Consider the following 19454-nt stretch of genomic DNA (forward strand, 5'->3'; position numbering starts at 1 on the left):
CTGACCTTGGTGCTTGGGAAGATGTTGGGAGTTCATTATTAAGGATGAGGTCTCAGGTTACTTGGAGGCACATGATAAAATAAGCTGTAGTCAGCATGGTTTCCTCAAGGTAAAATCTTGCCTGACAAACCTGTTGGAAATCTTTGAAGAAATAACAAGCAGGATAGACATAGGAGAATCAGTTGATGTTGTATACTGGGATTTTCAGAAGGCCTTTGACAAGGTGCCACATGAGGCTGTTAGCTATGAGCCCATGATATTACAGGAAGGATTCTAGCATGGATAAAGCATGGCTGAAAGAGTCGGAATAAAGGGAGCCTTTTCTGGTTGGCTGCTCGTGACTAGTGGTGTTCCACAGGGGTCTGTGTTAGGACCGATTCTTTTTAAATTATATGTCAATGATTTGCATGATGGAATTGATGGTTTTGTTGTGAAGTTTGCAGACGATATGAATATAGGTGGAGGGGCAGGTAGCTTTGAGGAAATAGAGAGACTACAGAAGGACTTAGACATTAGGAGAATGGGCAAAGAAATGGTAGATAGTGTTGGGAAGTGTATGGTCATGCACTTTGGTAGAAGAAATGAAAGGGTAGACGATTTTCTAAATGGAGAGAAAATACAGAAATCTGAGGTGCAAAGGGACTTGGAAGTCCTTGTGTAGGATTCCTTAAAAGTTTAATTTGCAGTTTGAGTCTATGGTGAGGAAGGCAAGTGTGATGTTAGTATTCATTTCAAGAGGAATATGGGTTGGTTCAAAGGAGACTGGCGAAAATGATTCCAGGATTGAATGGTTTATCATTTGAAGAACATTTGAGTAGCTCTGGGTCTGTATTCACTTGAATTCAGATGAATGTGGTGTGACCTCATTGAAACCTATCGAATGGTGAAAGACCTTGATACAGTGGATATGGAGAGGAAGTTTCCTATGATGAGAGAGTCTAAGACCAGAGGACACAGTCTCAAAATAGAAGGGCACCCTTTTAGAATGGAGATGAGGAGGAATTTCTTTAGCCAGAGAGTGGTGAACCCGTGGAATTCTTTGCCACAGGCGGCTGTGGAGGCCAAGTTGTTAAGTACAGTCAAGGCAGAAGTTGATAGATTCTTAATTGGTCAAGGCATGAAGGGATATGGCTGATGGCAGGAGATTGGGGCTTAGTGGAAAATTTGATCAGTGGAGCAGATTCAATTTTCTAAATGGCCTAATTCTGCTCCTATATCTTATGGTCTTATGTTCTCTGTTCAATATCCCATTCTCAAAACAAAATGAACTGACGCAAGTCGTCACCTTTCACCCTTACAAAATGCCAGGTAGCCAGGATATCTAGATATTCTCAAAACCTTTATTCAGATTTTACATTCAACCATTGACAGGATTGAGCATTGATTAACTAAATAAAATACACACCAGCACAAAGTACAACAGAGGTTATATCGAGATCAGTGCAGACATTTTGGGTTAACAGCTCAAGAATCCAATCGGAAGCTTACATCTTGGCCTAGGGTCAGTTTAATGAAGGTTCTGCGCTTTTAAAAACCTGGTTTCCTGCATAATTGAGCCCATTCTTGCCCGCTGTCTTTTTCAGGGACACTAAACATCATTCCTTGGTAACCACAGATAAGTCTTTGAACCAGCTAAATTACAATTCCTTTAAATTTGCTCAGTATCCATTCAAACTTTCTAACAGAGTATTCACTACTCAGAGCAATGCAACCTTTCCCACTTCAAGCTCAAGGATTAAGGGTGAAAGGTGAAATGTGCAGGGAACGTAAGGGAATCTTCTTCACTCAGAGGATGGTGAGAGTGTGGAATAAGTTGCCAGTGGAAGTGGCGGAAGCACGTTAGATTTAAGAGAAATTTGGATAGATTCATGAGTGAGAGGTGTATGGAGAGCTATGGGCCAGTCGCGGGTCGTGGGACTAGGTAGAATAATAGTTCAGCACAGATTAGATGGGCCAAAGGGCCTGTTCTGTACTGTAGTGCTGGGAGCACTAAAGTAGCAAGCTGAACCCTCCCTGAAAGTGGCCACGCAAAATGGTGAAGAAGGCATTCAGTAGGCTTGCACACTGAGGTTAGCACCCTGAGTATGAGCCAGTGTTGCAGCTGTGTGAAACTCTTTGTGTGCAGCCAGTTGTGACACTGACATCTTCATGGCCCACGCAGTCTATACTACATATGAGCAAGGGCTCTGTTTATCAGAGCAGGCAACAGCCATGCCTCATCAGTGCTTACATATCCAACACAAACTGCCTTGACAGACAGGCTTTCTGAGGAATGGGAATTAGTTGGAAATTCGTTATTTGTCCAGGCCGCTAACCAAAACTGGGAAACAGAATTCCATCTCGGAATCCTTAAAATCTTTAGAAGCCCTTTGAGCAGGCCCCTTGACTAGTTCTTCTGATTTCAGCCCACTGCCTGGATAGCCGTTTACAGAATGTGACCACCTTTGCATGAAGTACACCAATTCCCTTCACATCCAAACTGATGACCTCTGATCACTGGCCCTTCTCCTTGAGGGCTTGCTGCTTCTCCTAAAGGTCCACAACTTAGAGTTCTTAGACCTGGCTCCTTTATCTTCTCCTCCAAGGGCAATAGCTCCAGAGTCCCTATTCCTAAATTAATGTGAGTGTGAAATGAGCAGAGCCTCACCTTGACCCTAAGTATTTTTCTAGCATCCTACACCCAATCACATCAGCCTCTTCCTCCACTGGACCTAGACGCCACTTCTTCTATTGCCCCAATATTGTCCCTCACCTTCCATCTTGGACCATCATGCCTTGCCAATTACTTGTTCCTGCTTCCCCCCCCCCCCCCCCCCACCCCTTTGCTTAAACACTACAGCACTGTAAAGTCTCACTGGAAAATCAGAGGCATGGCTTGGCCTTTAACATGTTAGAAATCTGTCAACAAAAAGATACTGTAAATACTCAGATGGTCAGGCAGCACTTGTCGATGGGGGACAGAGTTAATGCTGCAGGGTGAAGATCAGTTCCACATGTGAAATGGTAACCTTGCATTTTGTTGTCTGGTTTACTGAGTATTTCAAATTTATATTCATTTTATTCCCGATTCTGTTCACACAACCGAGCTAATTGTGCACTCCCTCATGTCAGTGGGCTCTCTCTCTTATTTTCAAACTCACACCCTCTTTCATGCTCACTCCCACTCTCTCACACTCCCCTTCTCGCTTGTACACTCCCTCCCTCACACACACACCCTCCCTCTCTCTTTCACACACACATTCTCCCTCTTTGTATCACACACACACTCCCTCTTTCTTGCCGTCTCTCTCTCTCTCACACACAGAAATGTTTGCATCTTGAGCAAGAGTCTGAAATAAACAGTTTCTCCAAAGGAAGGATTTTTGCTCTGAGTGCAGATTGGGAGAATTTGGCTTAAATCAAGATCCATGTCACAACTATGGGGCCTAGTGACAACTTGGCAGACAAGTTCCCTAATAAACATCTGCAGAGTGTGACCTCGGACCATATGTGACAGTAAAAGGCAGCGTCTCCACACACTCAGTCAGAACTGCCAGTAAATGAGAACCTCCATACCACATTTCTGTTTATCTATATTCTGTTTATGTGAGGATAAGAAGCAAAGTCCCTCCAGGCAGAGATCCACTTTCTTCCACACATTAACCACCCACCCACTTCACCAACTCAAGACCAAAATGAAAGGCGTGGCTCACTGTCCTAATGGCTAACACTCTGGCTACTCTGTGTCCTTTGGTGATATGGACCAATACCTAGATCTGAATTCACTCTTCCCACTGAACCAGGGCATTGAACTGCACAGATATGACGAGAGGTCCCTCCTACAGAAGCCAATCAGGCAGCAATCAGGCCTCGTACCCAGCTTTATACTCGCCAATATTGACCACCACTACCCACCCAACTCCCCCCGCCTTCCGTTAGCCCATGCACACGTGAAGACGATTCCAAACCCAGCACTCCCATTGCGAAGGAGAATGTCAAGAGTTCAGGGTGGGATTGGCCTCCTTGTTGGTGATATACAACGTATTGTAGTGTTCAAATTAATGTCACACTGTATTGCATTAAAATAGAAATAAGAAACACATCAAAAACAGAAGAGAAAATGCAAAGAACTTTGGATCCAAGCCCACTTGCACAATGGCTAAGAAAGGGTCAGTCCTGGGATCCGCACATTATTCAAGTACTAATCATAAATTAGCTAAGTATACACACAAGCAATATGTAGAGCATTGAAAATCTGCTCAGCTACACTCTCCAGTATCAGATCCTTCAAAATGGATACTGCTTTTAAGTACCATGTTAAACAAAATGAGCATAAAAATCCAACAAGTCAGTTTTCTACAACCGACTTTAACATTAAAACTTACAACAAAAATTTACATAATAATCTTAATCCACGATAAATTACCAAACTGTGCTTGAGATCTCTAATGAGGCTGGGCTAAAGAATTGTTTGCTGTTGTTCTACACTTTGTACTTCCAAATTCCCCTCAAAGGAAGCACACAATCTTACAGGGAAGACCAGGGTTGATGAGTTCGTATAAGAGCGAATAAAAACTTTGTTTCAATGGAAGATTGAACAAGAGTTGCAACCTGTCAGATTTCAGATGTTTGTCCTCCCCTGTCCCAAATACTTATTGTCATTAGAGCTCATTTTTGAGGATGGTTGGGTGTTTCTGAGTATTGACCACACTGATGAAGTCACAGGTGGTCCACTCCAGGTAAAGACAGTAGGTGCCCTGCGCTGGGAGATTATCCCAAAGAATCAACATTTTTGTGTTTCACTTTCCTTTGCCCTAGACTGCAGAAGCCCAGGTCTAAATTTGGGAGTCCTGTAGCTCTGTACGATACGGAACTGCAAATGAGGAGAACTTTGCGTCTGCTATTCCTGCACTGAATCTTTGGTTGTGAAAATCTTGAGTGGGTGGATGACACTGCCTTGTCTTTGAGCAGCTTTCTTTGCACGTTGAATGATGAAATGTTGAAATATAATAATACAAAAATAAACTTCCAGAATAGATGCAACAATGCAAAGTCAAATATATCTAAAAATCACAAAATACTTCATTTTCTAACTGGGGCAAAGGTACAACACCACAGTGATATCAGAAGACGGGCAATGACGGGCATAGTGGATGCCGGGCCACAATGAACAGCAATAGGCCTCCAAAGCCTGACGCAATGGAACCAATTCCTGTCAATGCATGTTTGGGAGGATATTCAGGCTGCAGAGAGGTGCTGGGAGACATGTGTTGGAACATCTCCAGGAATGAAGGATTTAAACTGCAAGGTTCACCCTTGAGAAAATGGGATTTGATGGAAGCACAAAAGACTGACCAAGATGTGGAAGAGAGGGAAACTGTTCCCATTGGTGGACATTTCAGGGAGGAGTGGAAAAGGTTTTAAATTTTGACCAAGGGCACATGAGGATTTTTTTTTCGTCCAGCAGTTGTGATTCACTGCTTGTGGGAAAACCACAGCCTTTAAAATAAAAAATGGATACATGCTTGAGAGAGAATAATCTGTACTATAGTGAGAAAAGAGTGGAAGAATGGAACTAGCTAGGAGCTAGCATGGTGTCAAAGAATGGTCTTTAGTGCCATCTCTTTGATTCAATAAAAACAATCGCTGTACACCTATGCACAGCATAAAGGTAACATTTGATTATTCTGGGAGCTTATTATGTGGTATAATAAAGGATGTATAATTTGGGATGTATGATTAAGGTACAGACTAGATGGGCTGAAGGGCCTAGTTCTGCACTACACTTTTCTATGACTCTACGTACTGAAGGCATAGTGGTAGATGAACCACATATTGAGCAACATTTACCCCTTGTGATTGCCTGACTGCCAGCTCAGGGCAAAATTCCAGGGAGCTTGAGCTACTGCTGTTGTGGACGTAGTGGGCCAGAGCACACAGACAAGGAAGACTATCAAAACGTGATCTTGATCAGCTGGGAACATGGGCTAAAAATAACAGATGCAGACAAGTGTGAGGAGTTGCACTTCAGGAGGACAAGTAAGGATAGGAATTACACAGTGAATGGTGGGTCTCTGAGAAGTGCTGTAGAACAAAGAGGACCACACAGATCCAACATTTCTGTATCCAGAAAATGCAGACCCATAATTCCCTGAAAATGGCTTCACAAGTAGATAGAGTCACAATGAGAGCTTTTAGTACATTGGTCTTCTGAAATCAGGGCAATGTGCACAGGAGTTGGGATGTTATGTTGAAGTTGTGCAAGAACTTGGTGAGGCAGAATGTGGAGTATTGTGTGCACAACTACGGGAAAGACGTCAATAAAATTGAATGAGTGGAGAAAAAATTTGGAAGAGTGTTGTTGGGTCTTGAGTACCTGCCTTACAGGGAGAGGATGAAAGGGTTCCCTGGAGCATGGGAGAATGAGGGGAGATCTTATAGAGCAGGAGTTCCCAACCTGGGGTCCATGGGCCAGTCAGGTAACAGTAGGGGTCCACGGCATAAAAAAAAGATTGGGAACCCCTGTTATAGAGGTAGACAAAATGATGAGAGGGTGAATACTTGCAGCTGTTGTCCCTTCAGGTTGTGTATGACTAGAACTAGAGGTTAAAGGTTGGGGTGAAAGGTGAAATATTTATAAGGAGTATCTGAGAAGCAACTTCTTCAGAGCATGATGTGAGTGTAGAATGAGCTGCCAGTGGAAGTGGCAGATGGAGGTTCAATTGCAACATTTAAGAGGAGCTTGGATGGGTACATGGAGGGAGGGTTTGGAGTGATGTGGTCCAGATGCAGGTAGATGGCATGAGGAAGAAGGTTATATTAGCATTATATTAGATGGGCCAAAGAACCTGATACTGTGCTGCAGTACCCTATGACTCTGTCAATGAACTAGATCTTGCTCGAGACTGAGCTAAGTGCATTGTAACATGGTAATGTTTAGGATTTCCAGGAGTTTACTCCCCTCTCCCCTATGTCGAATCCCAAGCTTTTCATGACAGACCCACAGAAGGGCATTCAGATTTGGGATTGTACACCCGACTAGTTCAGGAAGAAGGCAATCTTTTTACAATAAAAAAAACTACAGAAAGCTCTTGTCCATTTAAACAGAATTAAGATTTAAACCAGACTCTTTCTGATCACGTGGACTTGTAGAATATTTGCGTCTCGGTCTAGTCAAACAGCAGAATTCGTAATTAGAAACTTCCTTTGCAATCCATACAGTCTGGAAAAAGGCAACTAGTGATACTGGATTTATTTTGGGTCAGGTGTGGGGAGGGTTTGGGGTTTAGTGGGTGGGAAAACGGGGTGTCAGTTGCTACACAATGGAACCATCACGGTGCTGTGCTGGAATCATAACTGGGACAGCCCCCATTCGGTTCAGACTCGGAGCGGCTACCTTGTACGATGGAGTCAAGGGTGGGCTCAGAGCTGAGGCGCGCTCGAGCTCATCTGTGGCCAGTCGGTCGTAGTGGGACTTGTAAGGCGCCATGTTGGAGGGAGACATTGAGCCCAGAGACGAACGCTGGGAGTCCATTGTGTAACTGTGGGCTGTGGAAACCCGGCTCTTTGGGGGAGGAACATCTTCCCTGTTAAAACAGAAAATGAAATGCTATCAGAGAATCTTAAACACTCATCATTTCTGCATGAGCTTAGCACTTCAAAAGACACACTTCACAGAGCTGACCATAAACTTCCGAAGAATAGTTGGTTAGGAGTTGCCTGGGAGATACACTTTTGGAATTACTTCAGATTCTGATTCAAATTCAAATTTATTCATTGAAACATACAGCGAAGTATGTCATCTGCATTAACAACCAACACACCCAAGGATGTCCTGGGGGCAGCTTGCCAGTGGCGCTACACATTCCAGCACCAGTGTATCACACTCACATTTCTCAGCGTAACACACCCTGATTCCTCAGCACAACCATACAGAACAGAGAAAGCAACAAAACAAGGCCCTTTCCTCACTCCCAGCCATCAACACATATGGACTGTCCTCCACTTCTCGGACAGGCCTTCAATATCCAGGATTTAGCCAACAGGCTTTGACTTATGGACTTCCATAAGACCATAAGATATAGGAGCAGAATGAGGCCATTTATCCCATTGAGTCTGCTTCACAATTTCATCACGGTCGATCCATTTTCCTCTCGGCCCCAATCTCTTGCTTTCTCCCTGTATCCCTTCATGTCCTGACTAATCAAGAATACATCAACCTCTGTCTTAAATATGCCCAGTGACTCGGCCTCCATAACTGCCTGTAATTCATCCTCATCTCCATTCTAAATTAACGTCCTTCTATTCTGAGGCTGTGTCCTTTAGTCATAGATTCCCTCACCATAGGAAACATCCTCTCCACACCCACTCTGTTGAGGTCTTTCAACATTCGATAGGCTTTAATGAGATCACCGCTCATTCTTCTGAATTCCAGTGAGTAGAGGCCCAGAGCCAACAAATGCCTCTCATATGACAAGCCTTTCAATCCCAGAGTCATTTTTGTGAACCTCCTGTGAAAGATCTCCAATGTCAGCACATCCTTTCTTAGATAAGTAACCCAAAACAGTTCACAGTTCTCTAAGTGAGGCCTCACCTGTGCCTCAACATCACTTCCTTGCTCTTATATTTTAGTCCTCTGGAAAAAATGCTAACGTTGTATTTTCCTTCATCACCACCGACTCAACATGCAAATTAACCTCTACAAGGACTCCCTTTTACACCCCATATTTTTGAATTTTCTCTCTATTTAGACTGGCTGATTGATCAGTATCAATCTATGGACCGGCTGATGATGGGACCCTGAACACCAGACTCATTGACTGACCAGTCCTTGAGCCTTCTGCTTATGCGGCCATCAGACCCAGCCCAATATCCACGTACGTCCTTTGTCACTGGCCTTCGAGCACAGAGGCCTAGACTTCTGATGTCCTGTCAGCTAACTATTACTTGGATTGCACTACCTGTATGTACAATTTATATTTTCATTTATATTTATCATTATTATTGTTATGAGCAGAGAGACAACATCTGCCGGAAGTAAATTCCTTGTATGTGCATAGGTACTTGGCGATTAAAGTCTGATTCTGATTCTGATATTAAAAAACAACTAAATCTGAGCCACAATCTTAACAGAGGATGCAGTTTGACCAGGGTTCCGTAGTCCTACAAAAATTATTCATGGAATTAAGGGTGTTAGCTACGTGAGGTCACAGGGGCTTCAGCCTTCTAATGTAACTTATCAATTGGCTGTCAGTCAAGGTGGTGCTATGGCATCCATTGAGACAGTGGCCCAGAACGAGTTGTTTGTTATAGATTTTTAGGGATGTTCTTGGGGATAGAGAGGGAAGTTAGGTGTCAGGTTAGGAATTAGGGACAAGTATCTTGGGGTGTTAGCTGGCAGGCTGGTGCCTAGGCTTTCGAAGGCCAGTGACACCAACATGTGACAAAGGACATTGGTTGACACAAATGTCGGGCCACCAGTGAAGGAGGAGGGAAATCAGAGGGAGGTAATTGTCGTGGGAGGAGAAAGGAAGGGGTAAGAGGTTTGCCAGAATGAGGAATGGAGAAAGAAAGAAGGAGGGTGGGAAAGTTTACCAGGAATTAGAGAAACCCGTATGCAGTTACCGTATTTCGAAAGGCTGCTCCTTCTCATAAGTAGTCTTCTTCTTCCTCCGAAGGCAGAACCAGACGACAAAGGCAATCAACAGTAAAGCGAGCAAAACTCCAATAATGGCTCCTGCTATCTTCCCACCGTTGTTTGAGGCTGAACGGGAGAGGGAAATAAAGATGAGTCATTTTCACTACATATTACAAGAGTCAGTATTATATGCAGAGTGGATGCCAGTTTTTCCATTTTCATGTAATGCACTGCCCCAATCCCACGGGGAAAAGGCCAGTGACCATCTCATCAACTGCTTTGATTTGCTGGAGCACAATACTCTGCATTCTGTTAATGCTTTTCCCCTGTAATACCTCAGTGCTCTGACATAGTGAATTGATCTCTGCGGATAGCACGAGGAACAAAAGTTTCTCAGTCTACCTTGGCATATGTGACAATAATTAAACTAATTTCAGAAATCAAACCTATTGTCACTGACATACCATGAAATTCATTGTTCTGCAGCAGCAGTACATTATAATAGTATTTTACAATAAGGAATATACTGTATAACAGCAAACAGGACAGCACAACACAGGCCCATTGGCTCACAAAGTTGTTCTGACTTTTTAACATACCCTAAGATCATGGTACTACAGAAATTATGTCAACGCTTTATAGTAGTGTCGACCTCGGTACAGTTTCTGCCACTGTCTGTAAGGAGTTTGTACATTCTCCCTGTGGCTGCGTGGGTTTCCTCCGGGTGCTCAGGTTTCCTCCCACAGTCAAAGACATAGCAGTTGGTAGGTTAATTGATGGTCCTTGTACATCATCCCATGAATAGGCTAGGGTTAAATCGGGGGATTGCTGGGCCAGAACGGCATTTATCTCAATAAATAAATAATGAAATAATGGTTTATCTATAACTCTTCCTTGCTACATAGCCCCCCATTTTTCAATTATCCATAATGTAGTGTATTTAATATTTCAGTAATATTTGAGTAATATTGTAAATACATTGTTTGATTAAGCATTCTTTGTTGTTTGCATAATTCAACACGGATTATATGTAAGATGTATGTGAAACACAATCATCATTATTCTACCACATCATATGTGAGCACCTCATTAAAGAAATTCTGAGTATACCCATTTCCTGACGCCCAAGTTTTTCTTCTGGTTCATTACAAAACATAACACTGGCAATGAGGTAATTTTGAAATGAATCCGAGACAACTATCTACTTGTTGAAGCACAGCGCATTTTTATTTAAAATGGGAGAGAGAGAGAGAGACTGAGAAAGAGAGATTTGAGTTAAAAAGAAAAGACAGAAAATAGACAAATTCATGCATTCATAAACAGTGAGTACTGGGTGATAATAATAATCTTAAAAAAGCAGAAATAGCTGGCTATGTCAGAAAGATAGACACATTTGATTGACACATTTGAACAGATAACTAGATGATGTATATTGAATGAATTGAGCAGTATTTTGAAACAAATGGAATAGCTAATGAAGAGCATGTGCCAGAGTTACTGAGTGCAATAGGTGGAAAAACATCCAGTTTGCTTAGAAATTTGATTGCTCTAACCAAACCAGCAGAAATGAGCTTTGCTGATATTGTGAACATACTGCAGGAGCATTTAAAACCAAAACTATTGTTGATTACAGAACACCTTAGGTTTCATAGGTTTCATACGTGGAATCAAAAGGAAATGGGGTCTATTTCAGCTTACATGACTGAATTGAAGAGATTGCCTGAGCATTGTCAGTTCAATGGCAGGCTTAATGATGCACTGAGATTGTTTAGTTTGTGGAATCTTACAAGAAAGCATTCAAAAGTGGTTCTTAATTGAAGCACAACTCAGTTGAAATTGCTGTAACAATGAAAACCACAGAGAAAGACAAAAAATGAGTTGCAGTCAGGATTGTAAGTGAGCGTGTACAAATTTGCAATGTCTAAACAGACAGCCAAACAAATTGTGATACCCTTGTGGCAGGCACTCACATACACAAGACCAATGCAAGTTTAAAAGTGAAACTTGCAGAAAATGCAACAAAGTAGGACATGCTAACAGCATACTGGACAGACAAAAATAAATGGACTGCACAGGGAAGAGAAAAAGATAAAAAGTCAAGTTGCAGTTTCAAAAAGCCGTTGATGAAAAATCTGATAATGATGAGAGTGACACAGGAGTGAATAGCCTTGAGATTTACAGTGTGAAAGCTAACAAGAGACAAGAATATGGCTTACACTAGACGCAAACTGCAAATTAATAAAAACAGAATTTGACACTGACTCAGCTGTTACAGTCTTTCCACAAAATGAAATTGAAAGGCATTTCAAAAATACTGAACTGAAGACTGCAGATATCCAACTAAGGATTTACATTGGAGAAAATATAACTCCCGTGGGAATGACTTTCATAACAATGAAATACAACAACCAAAAAGCCACATTTGGTACAAACAGGAGGGCCAGCATTGGGGGCGAGGGGGGCTGTGATTGGCTGAGCCAACTACAACCAGATTGGAGTTCCTCCACCATTGGCATGTCATGTATCCTGCAATTGAGTCAACTGAAATCAAATTAAGAAACATACTGGATGATGCCACAGTAGTGCTCAAGAAAGACATTGGAAAATTAACCATGTCAAAGGTTCAAAGGATAAAATAGTGTTAAATGCAAATGCCACATCCAAGTCTTTCAATGCCTATCCAGTTCTTTATACAGTCCACGATAAGTAGCCAGTGAATTCCATGAAGGCTGAACAAATTCTTTCCAAGGTTGAGTGGGCCCATGGGCAAAGCCAGTGGTCGCAGCAGCCAAGAAGAATGGGTCTGTCAGGTGATTTTAAGGTTGCCATCAACCCAGTACTGAATTTGCTCAATACACTCTGTTCAGGATAGAGTTTATCTTTGCAAATATTTATGGGTGGAAGGACTTCAGCAAAGTGGATGTAGCAGAGGCCCAGCTACACATGGAGATGAAAGAATAGTCCAGTGTTTCTCACCTTAAACATTCACAAATGGCTTTATCACTATATTAGGCTTATTTCTGGAGTAGCATCTGCACCTGCACTCCAGCAGACGCCGAAGGACTAGGTTCTGCAAGACTGCCCAGACACTCAGTATTACCTGGATGGCATCATTGTAAGTATGACGAGGAACTTCTCCAAAATCTCAAGAACATGTTAAAAAGATGAGAAGATTATGAGTTCAGAGCATGATGCAACAAGTGTGAATTCTTTAAACCAAGCATCACTTACTGTTGATGCACAAAGATTACATAAGCGTGCTGAGGGTAGTGGATGTCTCAAGGCTAAATAATGTGTCATAGTTGCAGCTCTTTTTAGAATTTGTCCATTATTATAACAGGTTCCTGCCAAACCAGCCACTGTGCTTCGCACCTTGAACTCATTACTATAGATCAGGAAGATCAGGAAGACATTGGACAAAGCAGTGTGAAGTAGCTTTTTTAATGACAGGAAATGGTGAGTCAGACATTGTACTCACGCATTATGATCCACATTGTCTAGTGAAGCTTGCCTGTGATGCCTTGCCTTATGCTGTAGAAATGTCACATGTTATGAGTGAGGGAAGTGAACGCCTCAACACCTTTGTATCATGACCTCTTACCGCTGCAGAGAAAAATTACGCACAGGCTGACAGAGAGGCCTTGAGTCTGCTTTGGGGTGTAAATGCTTCATGCAGTACCTGCATGGAAGAGAGTTTACCCCTCTTTCATCATCAACCACAAGTGTCCATTTTCAATTCACAGAAGGGTGTTCCACTAACAGCAACAGCACAAATGCAGAGGTGAGCTCCGTTTCTTACTTTCACCCTGTCAAATTTCAAGTTGAACTCAATCATACTGTGATCACTGCCTGGGTCCCTTGTTTCTTGGAGGACACAATTATAAGATCAGATTCAAGCATATGATGAATCATGGAAATGCGAATGGGATTGTCCCACTTATCTCTGGAAAAGGAGGTACAGGTTTCCCTCACTATCCGAAGGTAGAGCGTTCCTATGAAGCTGTCCATAAGCCAAAATAGCGTAAAGTGAAGAAGCAAATACCATTAATTTATATGGGAAAAATTTTTGAGCGTTCCCAGACCCAAAAAATAACCTACCAAATCTTACCAAATAACACATGAAACCTAGAATAAAACTAACATATAGTAAAAGCAGGAAGGATACGATAAATACACAGCTATATAAAGTAGAAATAATGTATGTACAGTGTAGTTTCCCTTACTAGAATGGGGAAGATGGAGCCAAAACCAATTTGTAGGAAAAAATCGGCACGTACACGCATGCGCACACACCTGCCCGCGCAAGGCTTCACGGTCATGGTAGTCTTTCTCGGGGTAAACGCAAGTTTAAAGTGGGTGTCTTTTTTTGTAAAAGCAAAAACCCTCTTTCGGTTAGCGAAAACAGGTAATAATGTAGATCTTTCGTAAAAGCAAAGTTGCGAAAAGCAAACGTTCAGAAAGCGGGGGACACCTATGGAAAAATTTACAGAACGACACTCATCTTGATGAAGTATTCTCCCAAATACAAAATGAAAGTCCCTCTGTTATGGCAGAAGTAATCCAAAGGGAAACCAGAAAAGACCCCACACTGTCCCAGGTCTACATGGCAACCCAAAAAGGCTGGCATGTGCAGCAGAAATGTCAGCTCCCTCATTTTTACCAGTGCAGGGATGAACTTGCCCTTGACAGGGTTTGTCCTTTGCTGCGAGCTGAAGTGTTGGAGGGGCTACACACCAGGTATCTAGGTGTGGTCAAAATGAAAGCGTTGGCTTGAAGCTTTGTCTGGTGACCTGGGATAGATCAGCAGATCCAGCAGCTCAGTATGCACTGTTCAGGATTCCAACATGTCCAGAGGATGCCAAGATCACTGTCTCCGTATCCCTAGGAATGGCCTGCATTGCTCTAGCAGAGGATTCATGTGGATTTTGCCAGACCATTCATAGGCACAAGTGTCTTGGTAGTAGTGGATGCAGCTACAACGTGACCAGAGGTGTCCCCAGTAGCCTCCATTACAACCTTGCCCAACGCTGATGTGTTGGGAAGCCTCTTCTCAAGGACTGGTGTTCCAGAACAGTTAGTGAGTGACAATGCAGAGCAAACTGTGAATTTTATTCCTGAAATGAATGGAATAGGGCAGATTACATCTGCACTGTACTACACCGCTCTGATGGCTTGGTGGCAAGGTTCTTCCAGAGTCTGAAGTAGGCAGCGCAAGCAATGTCAGCAGAACACACTGCACTGACACTGAAGCAGAAGCTCGCCAACTTCCTCCTTGCAAGCCACAATGCAGCACAGACCACAACTCAGCAGTTATGCTGCTCCTGGGTTTCCCCTTGCACTCATGCTTGGGTTTTCTCAAACCCAATGCAAGACAAACAGCTGAGACAAACTGAGAGCTCCTCAGACAAGGAGATTTGATGTTTCAGTCCTGGACAAGCAGTCCTGACGAGGGACTACACAAGTGATCAAAAGTGAGTACTTGTAAAGATTAAGGACAGAGATGGACCACTCTCCTACCCAGTGGAAAATGCATCTGACATCGTCTGGAGATGATACGTCGATCAGTTGAGGAGAGCAGTCAACTGTCGGAGAAGAAAGGAGTCCAGAGCTGTCAGAAACACTTCTTGTAGTCCCAGACTCAACTCCTACAACCACCACGGAGGAGGCCCCAGAACCTGAAATTGTTTCACAGCCACAAGCTCACCTGCCAAGCAGAGTGAACACCTTGTTGGGAAAGATGTTATCCCACAAGAGTAAGAGATTCTCTACAGCTATTAAATCTTCAGGCCTGAATAGGACAACTTAAAATTTGAAATGCTGTGGATGTCTGGTTGATAATTATATTATATGGTATAATTAAGATGCATTGTATATTTAGTTGGGATTTATAACTAAGCAGGGAGGAGTGTTTACTAATATTTCAGTAATATTTGAGTGATATTGCAAATATATTGTCTGATTAAAAGTCTTCTTTATTTGTTTACATAATTCATTATATGTAAGAAGTGGGTGAATGGCATATGTCATTACACCACCACTTCATATGTGCACGCCTCACTAATGGAAAATGAAGTAGACCTGTTTCCCAGCTCCTGTGTCTTTCTTTTAAATAGTTTCTGGGATACATAACACATGTGTCTATCTAAAACCTCACACACAAAATGCTGGAGGAACTCAGCAGGTCAGGCAGCACCTATAGAAACGGAAAAGCAGTCGCCATTTCAGGCTGAGACCCTTCTTCAGGAATGGGAAAGACATCAGAATAAAAAGGTGAGTGGGTGGGGGGGGGGGTGTAGGGGAAGGAGACTAGCTGGAAGGTGATAGCTGAAGCCAGGTGTGTGGGAAAGGTCAAGGATGGAGAAGGAATCTGATTGGGGAGCTCTTTAATGTCTCAAATGTATCTGCCTTTACCACCATCCTTGGTCACGTGTTCCACGTTCCCAACTTCTCTATGTAAAAAACCTATCCTATGCAACCCCCCTTATAATTTCCTCTCAACACATGAAAGTTATGCCCCCTTATGTTAGTCAGTATTGCCCTGGGAAAAGTCTCAGGCTGTTGATATGCGCCTCTTACCATCTTGTACACCTACCCCCTCAACTTATCTTCATAAGGCATGCTTCTAATCCAAGCAATCCCCTGGTAAATCTCCTCTGCACCCCCTCTTAAAGTTACCACATCCTTCCCATAATGCAGCAACCAGAATTGAACATAATATTCCGTGTGGTCTAACTTGAGCTCCAACATTACCTTGCCACTCTTGAACTCAATTCTCCAACTACTGAAGGACAACACTCCATATGTCTTCTTAACCACCCTATCTATCAACTACTGCTGTAACTTTGTGGGATCTAAGGATGTGAACACAAAGATCCCTCTGTCTCTCCACACTGTTAAGAATCCTGCCATTAACTCTGCATTCTGCCTTCAAATTCAACCCCAGGGCTGAGACCCTTCATCGGGACTGATATTCTTCATTGCTGTTCCGATAACATTATTTTTTGGCCTGTTAGGGTTGCGTGTTCTGATCTGAATGCCCAAAAACTGGAGGACTGGAGGACCACTCTTAGTCTGGCCTCTGCTCTTTAACTTTTGACATGGTAACTCTACAAACAGTATCAACAGCGATGAGTTCGTAAGACCATAAGACACAGGAGCAGAATTAGGTCATTTGGCCCATCGAGTCTGCTCCGTCAATTCAATCATGGCAGATCATATCTCCTTCTCAACCCCATTTCCCAGCCTTCTCCCCGTAACCATGTCCAATCAAGAACATATCAATCTCTGCCTTAAATATACCCAATGACCTGGACTCCACAGCTGGATGTGCCAAAAAATTCCACAAATTCACCACCCTCTGGCTAAAGGAATTTCTCCGCATCTTTGTATTTGGAGAGGTATAATATGATTAGGAATAGTCAGCACGGCTTTGTCAAGGGCAGGTCGTGCCTTACAAGCCTGATTGAATTTTTTGAGGATGTGACGAAACACATTGATGAAGATAGAGCTGTAGATGTAGTATATATGGATTTCAGCAAGGCATTTGACAAGGTACCCCATGCAAGGCTTATTAAGAAAGTAAGGAGGCATGAGGTCCAATGGGACATTGCTTTGTGGATCGAGAACTGGCTTGCCCACAGAAGGCAGAGAGTGGTTGTAGACGGGTCATATTCTGCATGAAGGTCGGTCACCAGTGGAGTGCTTCAGGGATCTGTTCTGGGACCCTTACTCTTTGTGATTTTTATAAATGACCTGGATAAGGAAGTGGAGGGATGGGTTAGTAAGTTTGCTGATGACACTAAAGTTGGAGGTGTTGTGGATAGTGTGGAGGGCAGTCAGAGGTTACAGCGGGACATTGATAGGGTGCAAAATTGGGCTGAGAAGTGGCAAATGGAGTTCAACCCAGATAAGTGTGAAGTGGTTCATTTTGGTAGGTCAAATTTGATGGCAGAATATAATGGCAAGACTCTTGGCAGTGTGCAGGATCAGAGGTATCTTGGGGTCTGAGTCCATAGGACGCTCAAAGCAGCTACGCAAGTTGACTCAGTGGTTAAGAAGGCATATGGTGTATTGACCTTCATCAATTGTGGAATTGAATTTAGGAGCCAAGAGGTAATGTTGCAGCTATATAGGACCCCAGTCAGATCCCACTTGGAGTACTGTGCTCAGTTTTGGTCACCTCACTACAGGAAGGATGTGGAAGCCATAGAAAGGGTGCAGAGGAGATTTACAAGGATGTTGCCTGGATTGGGGAGCATGCCTTATGAGAATAGGTTGAGTAAATTCGGCTTTTTCTCCTTGGAGTGACGGCGGATGAAAGGTAACCTGATAGAGGAGTATAAGATGTTGAGAGGCGTTGATTGTGTGGATAGTCAGAGGCTTTTTCCCAGAGCTGAAATGGTTGCCACAAGAGGACACAGGTTTAAGGTGCTGGGGAGTAGGTACAGAGGAGATGTCAGGGGTAATTTTTTTACTCAGAGAGTGTTGAGTGCGTGGAATGGGCTGCCGGCAAAAGTGGTGGAGGCGGATACAATAGGGTCTTTTAAGAGACATTTGGATAAGTACATGGAGCTTAGTAAAGTAGAGGGCTATAGGTAAGCCTAGTAATTCCTAAGGTAGGGACATGTTCAGCACAACTTTGTGGGCCGAAGGGCCTGTATTGTGCTGTAGGTTTTCTATGTTTCTATGTTTTGAATGGACACCCCGCTATCCTGAGGCTGTACCCTCTACACGCTCCCACTATCTTTTCCACATCTACTCTGTCTAGACCTTTCAACATTTGAAAGGTTTCAATGAGAACTTCCCTCATCCTTCTAAATTCCAGTGAGAACATACTCAGAGCCAGCAAATGTTCCTTGTATTATAACCCTTTCATTCCTAGAATCATCCCTGTGAACCACCTCTGGACCCTCTCCAAAGCCAGCACATCTTTTCTAAGATGAGGACCCCAAAACTGTTTACAATACTCAAGTTGAGACCTCACCAGTGCCTTAAAAAGCCTTAGCATCACATCCCTGCTCTTGTATTCTTCATCCTTTTGAAATGAATGCTAAAATGACATTTGCCTTCCTCAGCACTTGACCTGCAAGTTAACCTTTAGGATGTTCTGCTCAAGGACTCCCTAGTCCCTTTGCATCTCAGAGTTTTGGATTTTCACCCCATTCAGAAAGTCGTCTGCACATTTATTTCTACTAAAGTGCATGACCATGCATTTTCCAACATTGTCTGTAATTTGCCACTCTCTTGCTCATTCTCCTTCTGCAGCCTACCTGTTTCCTCAGCACTACCTGCCCTTCCACCAATCTTTGTGTCATCTGTAAACTTGGCAACAAAGCCATCTATTTCATCATCTATATCATTTATATATAGCATAAAAAGAATTGGTCCCAACACCGACCCCTGCGGAACACCACTGGTCACTGGCAGCCAACCAGACAAGGATCCTTTTATTCCCACTCGCTGACTCCTTCCAATCAGCCGATGCTCTAACCATGTTAGTAACTTTCCTGTAATACCATGGGCTCTTAACTTGGAAAGCAGCCTCATGTGTGGCACTTTGTCAAAGACCTTCTGAAAGTCCAAATATACAACATCCACTGCATCCCCTTTATCTATCCTACTTGTAATCTCCTCAAAGAATACCAACAGGTTTGTCAGGCAGGATTTTCCCTTAAGGAAACCATGCTGATTTTGTCATAACTTGTCCTGTGTCACCAAGTACTCCATCACCTCATCCTTAACAATTGACTCCAACATCTTCCCAACCACTGAGGTCAGGCAAACTAAAATTTCCATATATATAACCATGTAACGATTACAGCTTTTGCTGCCTTCCTCC

At 43.0% G+C, this 19454-nt stretch overlaps 1 protein-coding gene across 2 annotated transcripts in view; it reads right to left on the reverse strand.

The window, feature by feature from the left end:
* Positions 1-19454, reverse strand: part of cxadr (CXADR Ig-like cell adhesion molecule) — a 100207-nt gene that overhangs the window by 18133 nt on the left and 62620 nt on the right. The window contains exons 6-7 of one of the 2 annotated variants that reach the window (XM_073044799.1): positions 9604-9742; positions 7376-7565 (exon numbers count right to left, since the gene is read on the reverse strand). In XM_073044799.1, coding sequence (XP_072900900.1) covers positions 7376-7565; positions 9604-9742 — 329 coding nt within the window. Of the gene's footprint in view, positions 1-1320; positions 7566-9603; positions 9743-19454 lie in introns of those variants that run through there. The other variant, XM_073044798.1, reaches the window with a different exon arrangement.

The sequence above is a fragment of the Hemitrygon akajei genome, chromosome 5, assembly GCF_048418815.1.
Source record: "Hemitrygon akajei chromosome 5, sHemAka1.3, whole genome shotgun sequence".
NCBI lineage: Eukaryota > Metazoa > Chordata > Chondrichthyes > Myliobatiformes > Dasyatidae > Hemitrygon > Hemitrygon akajei.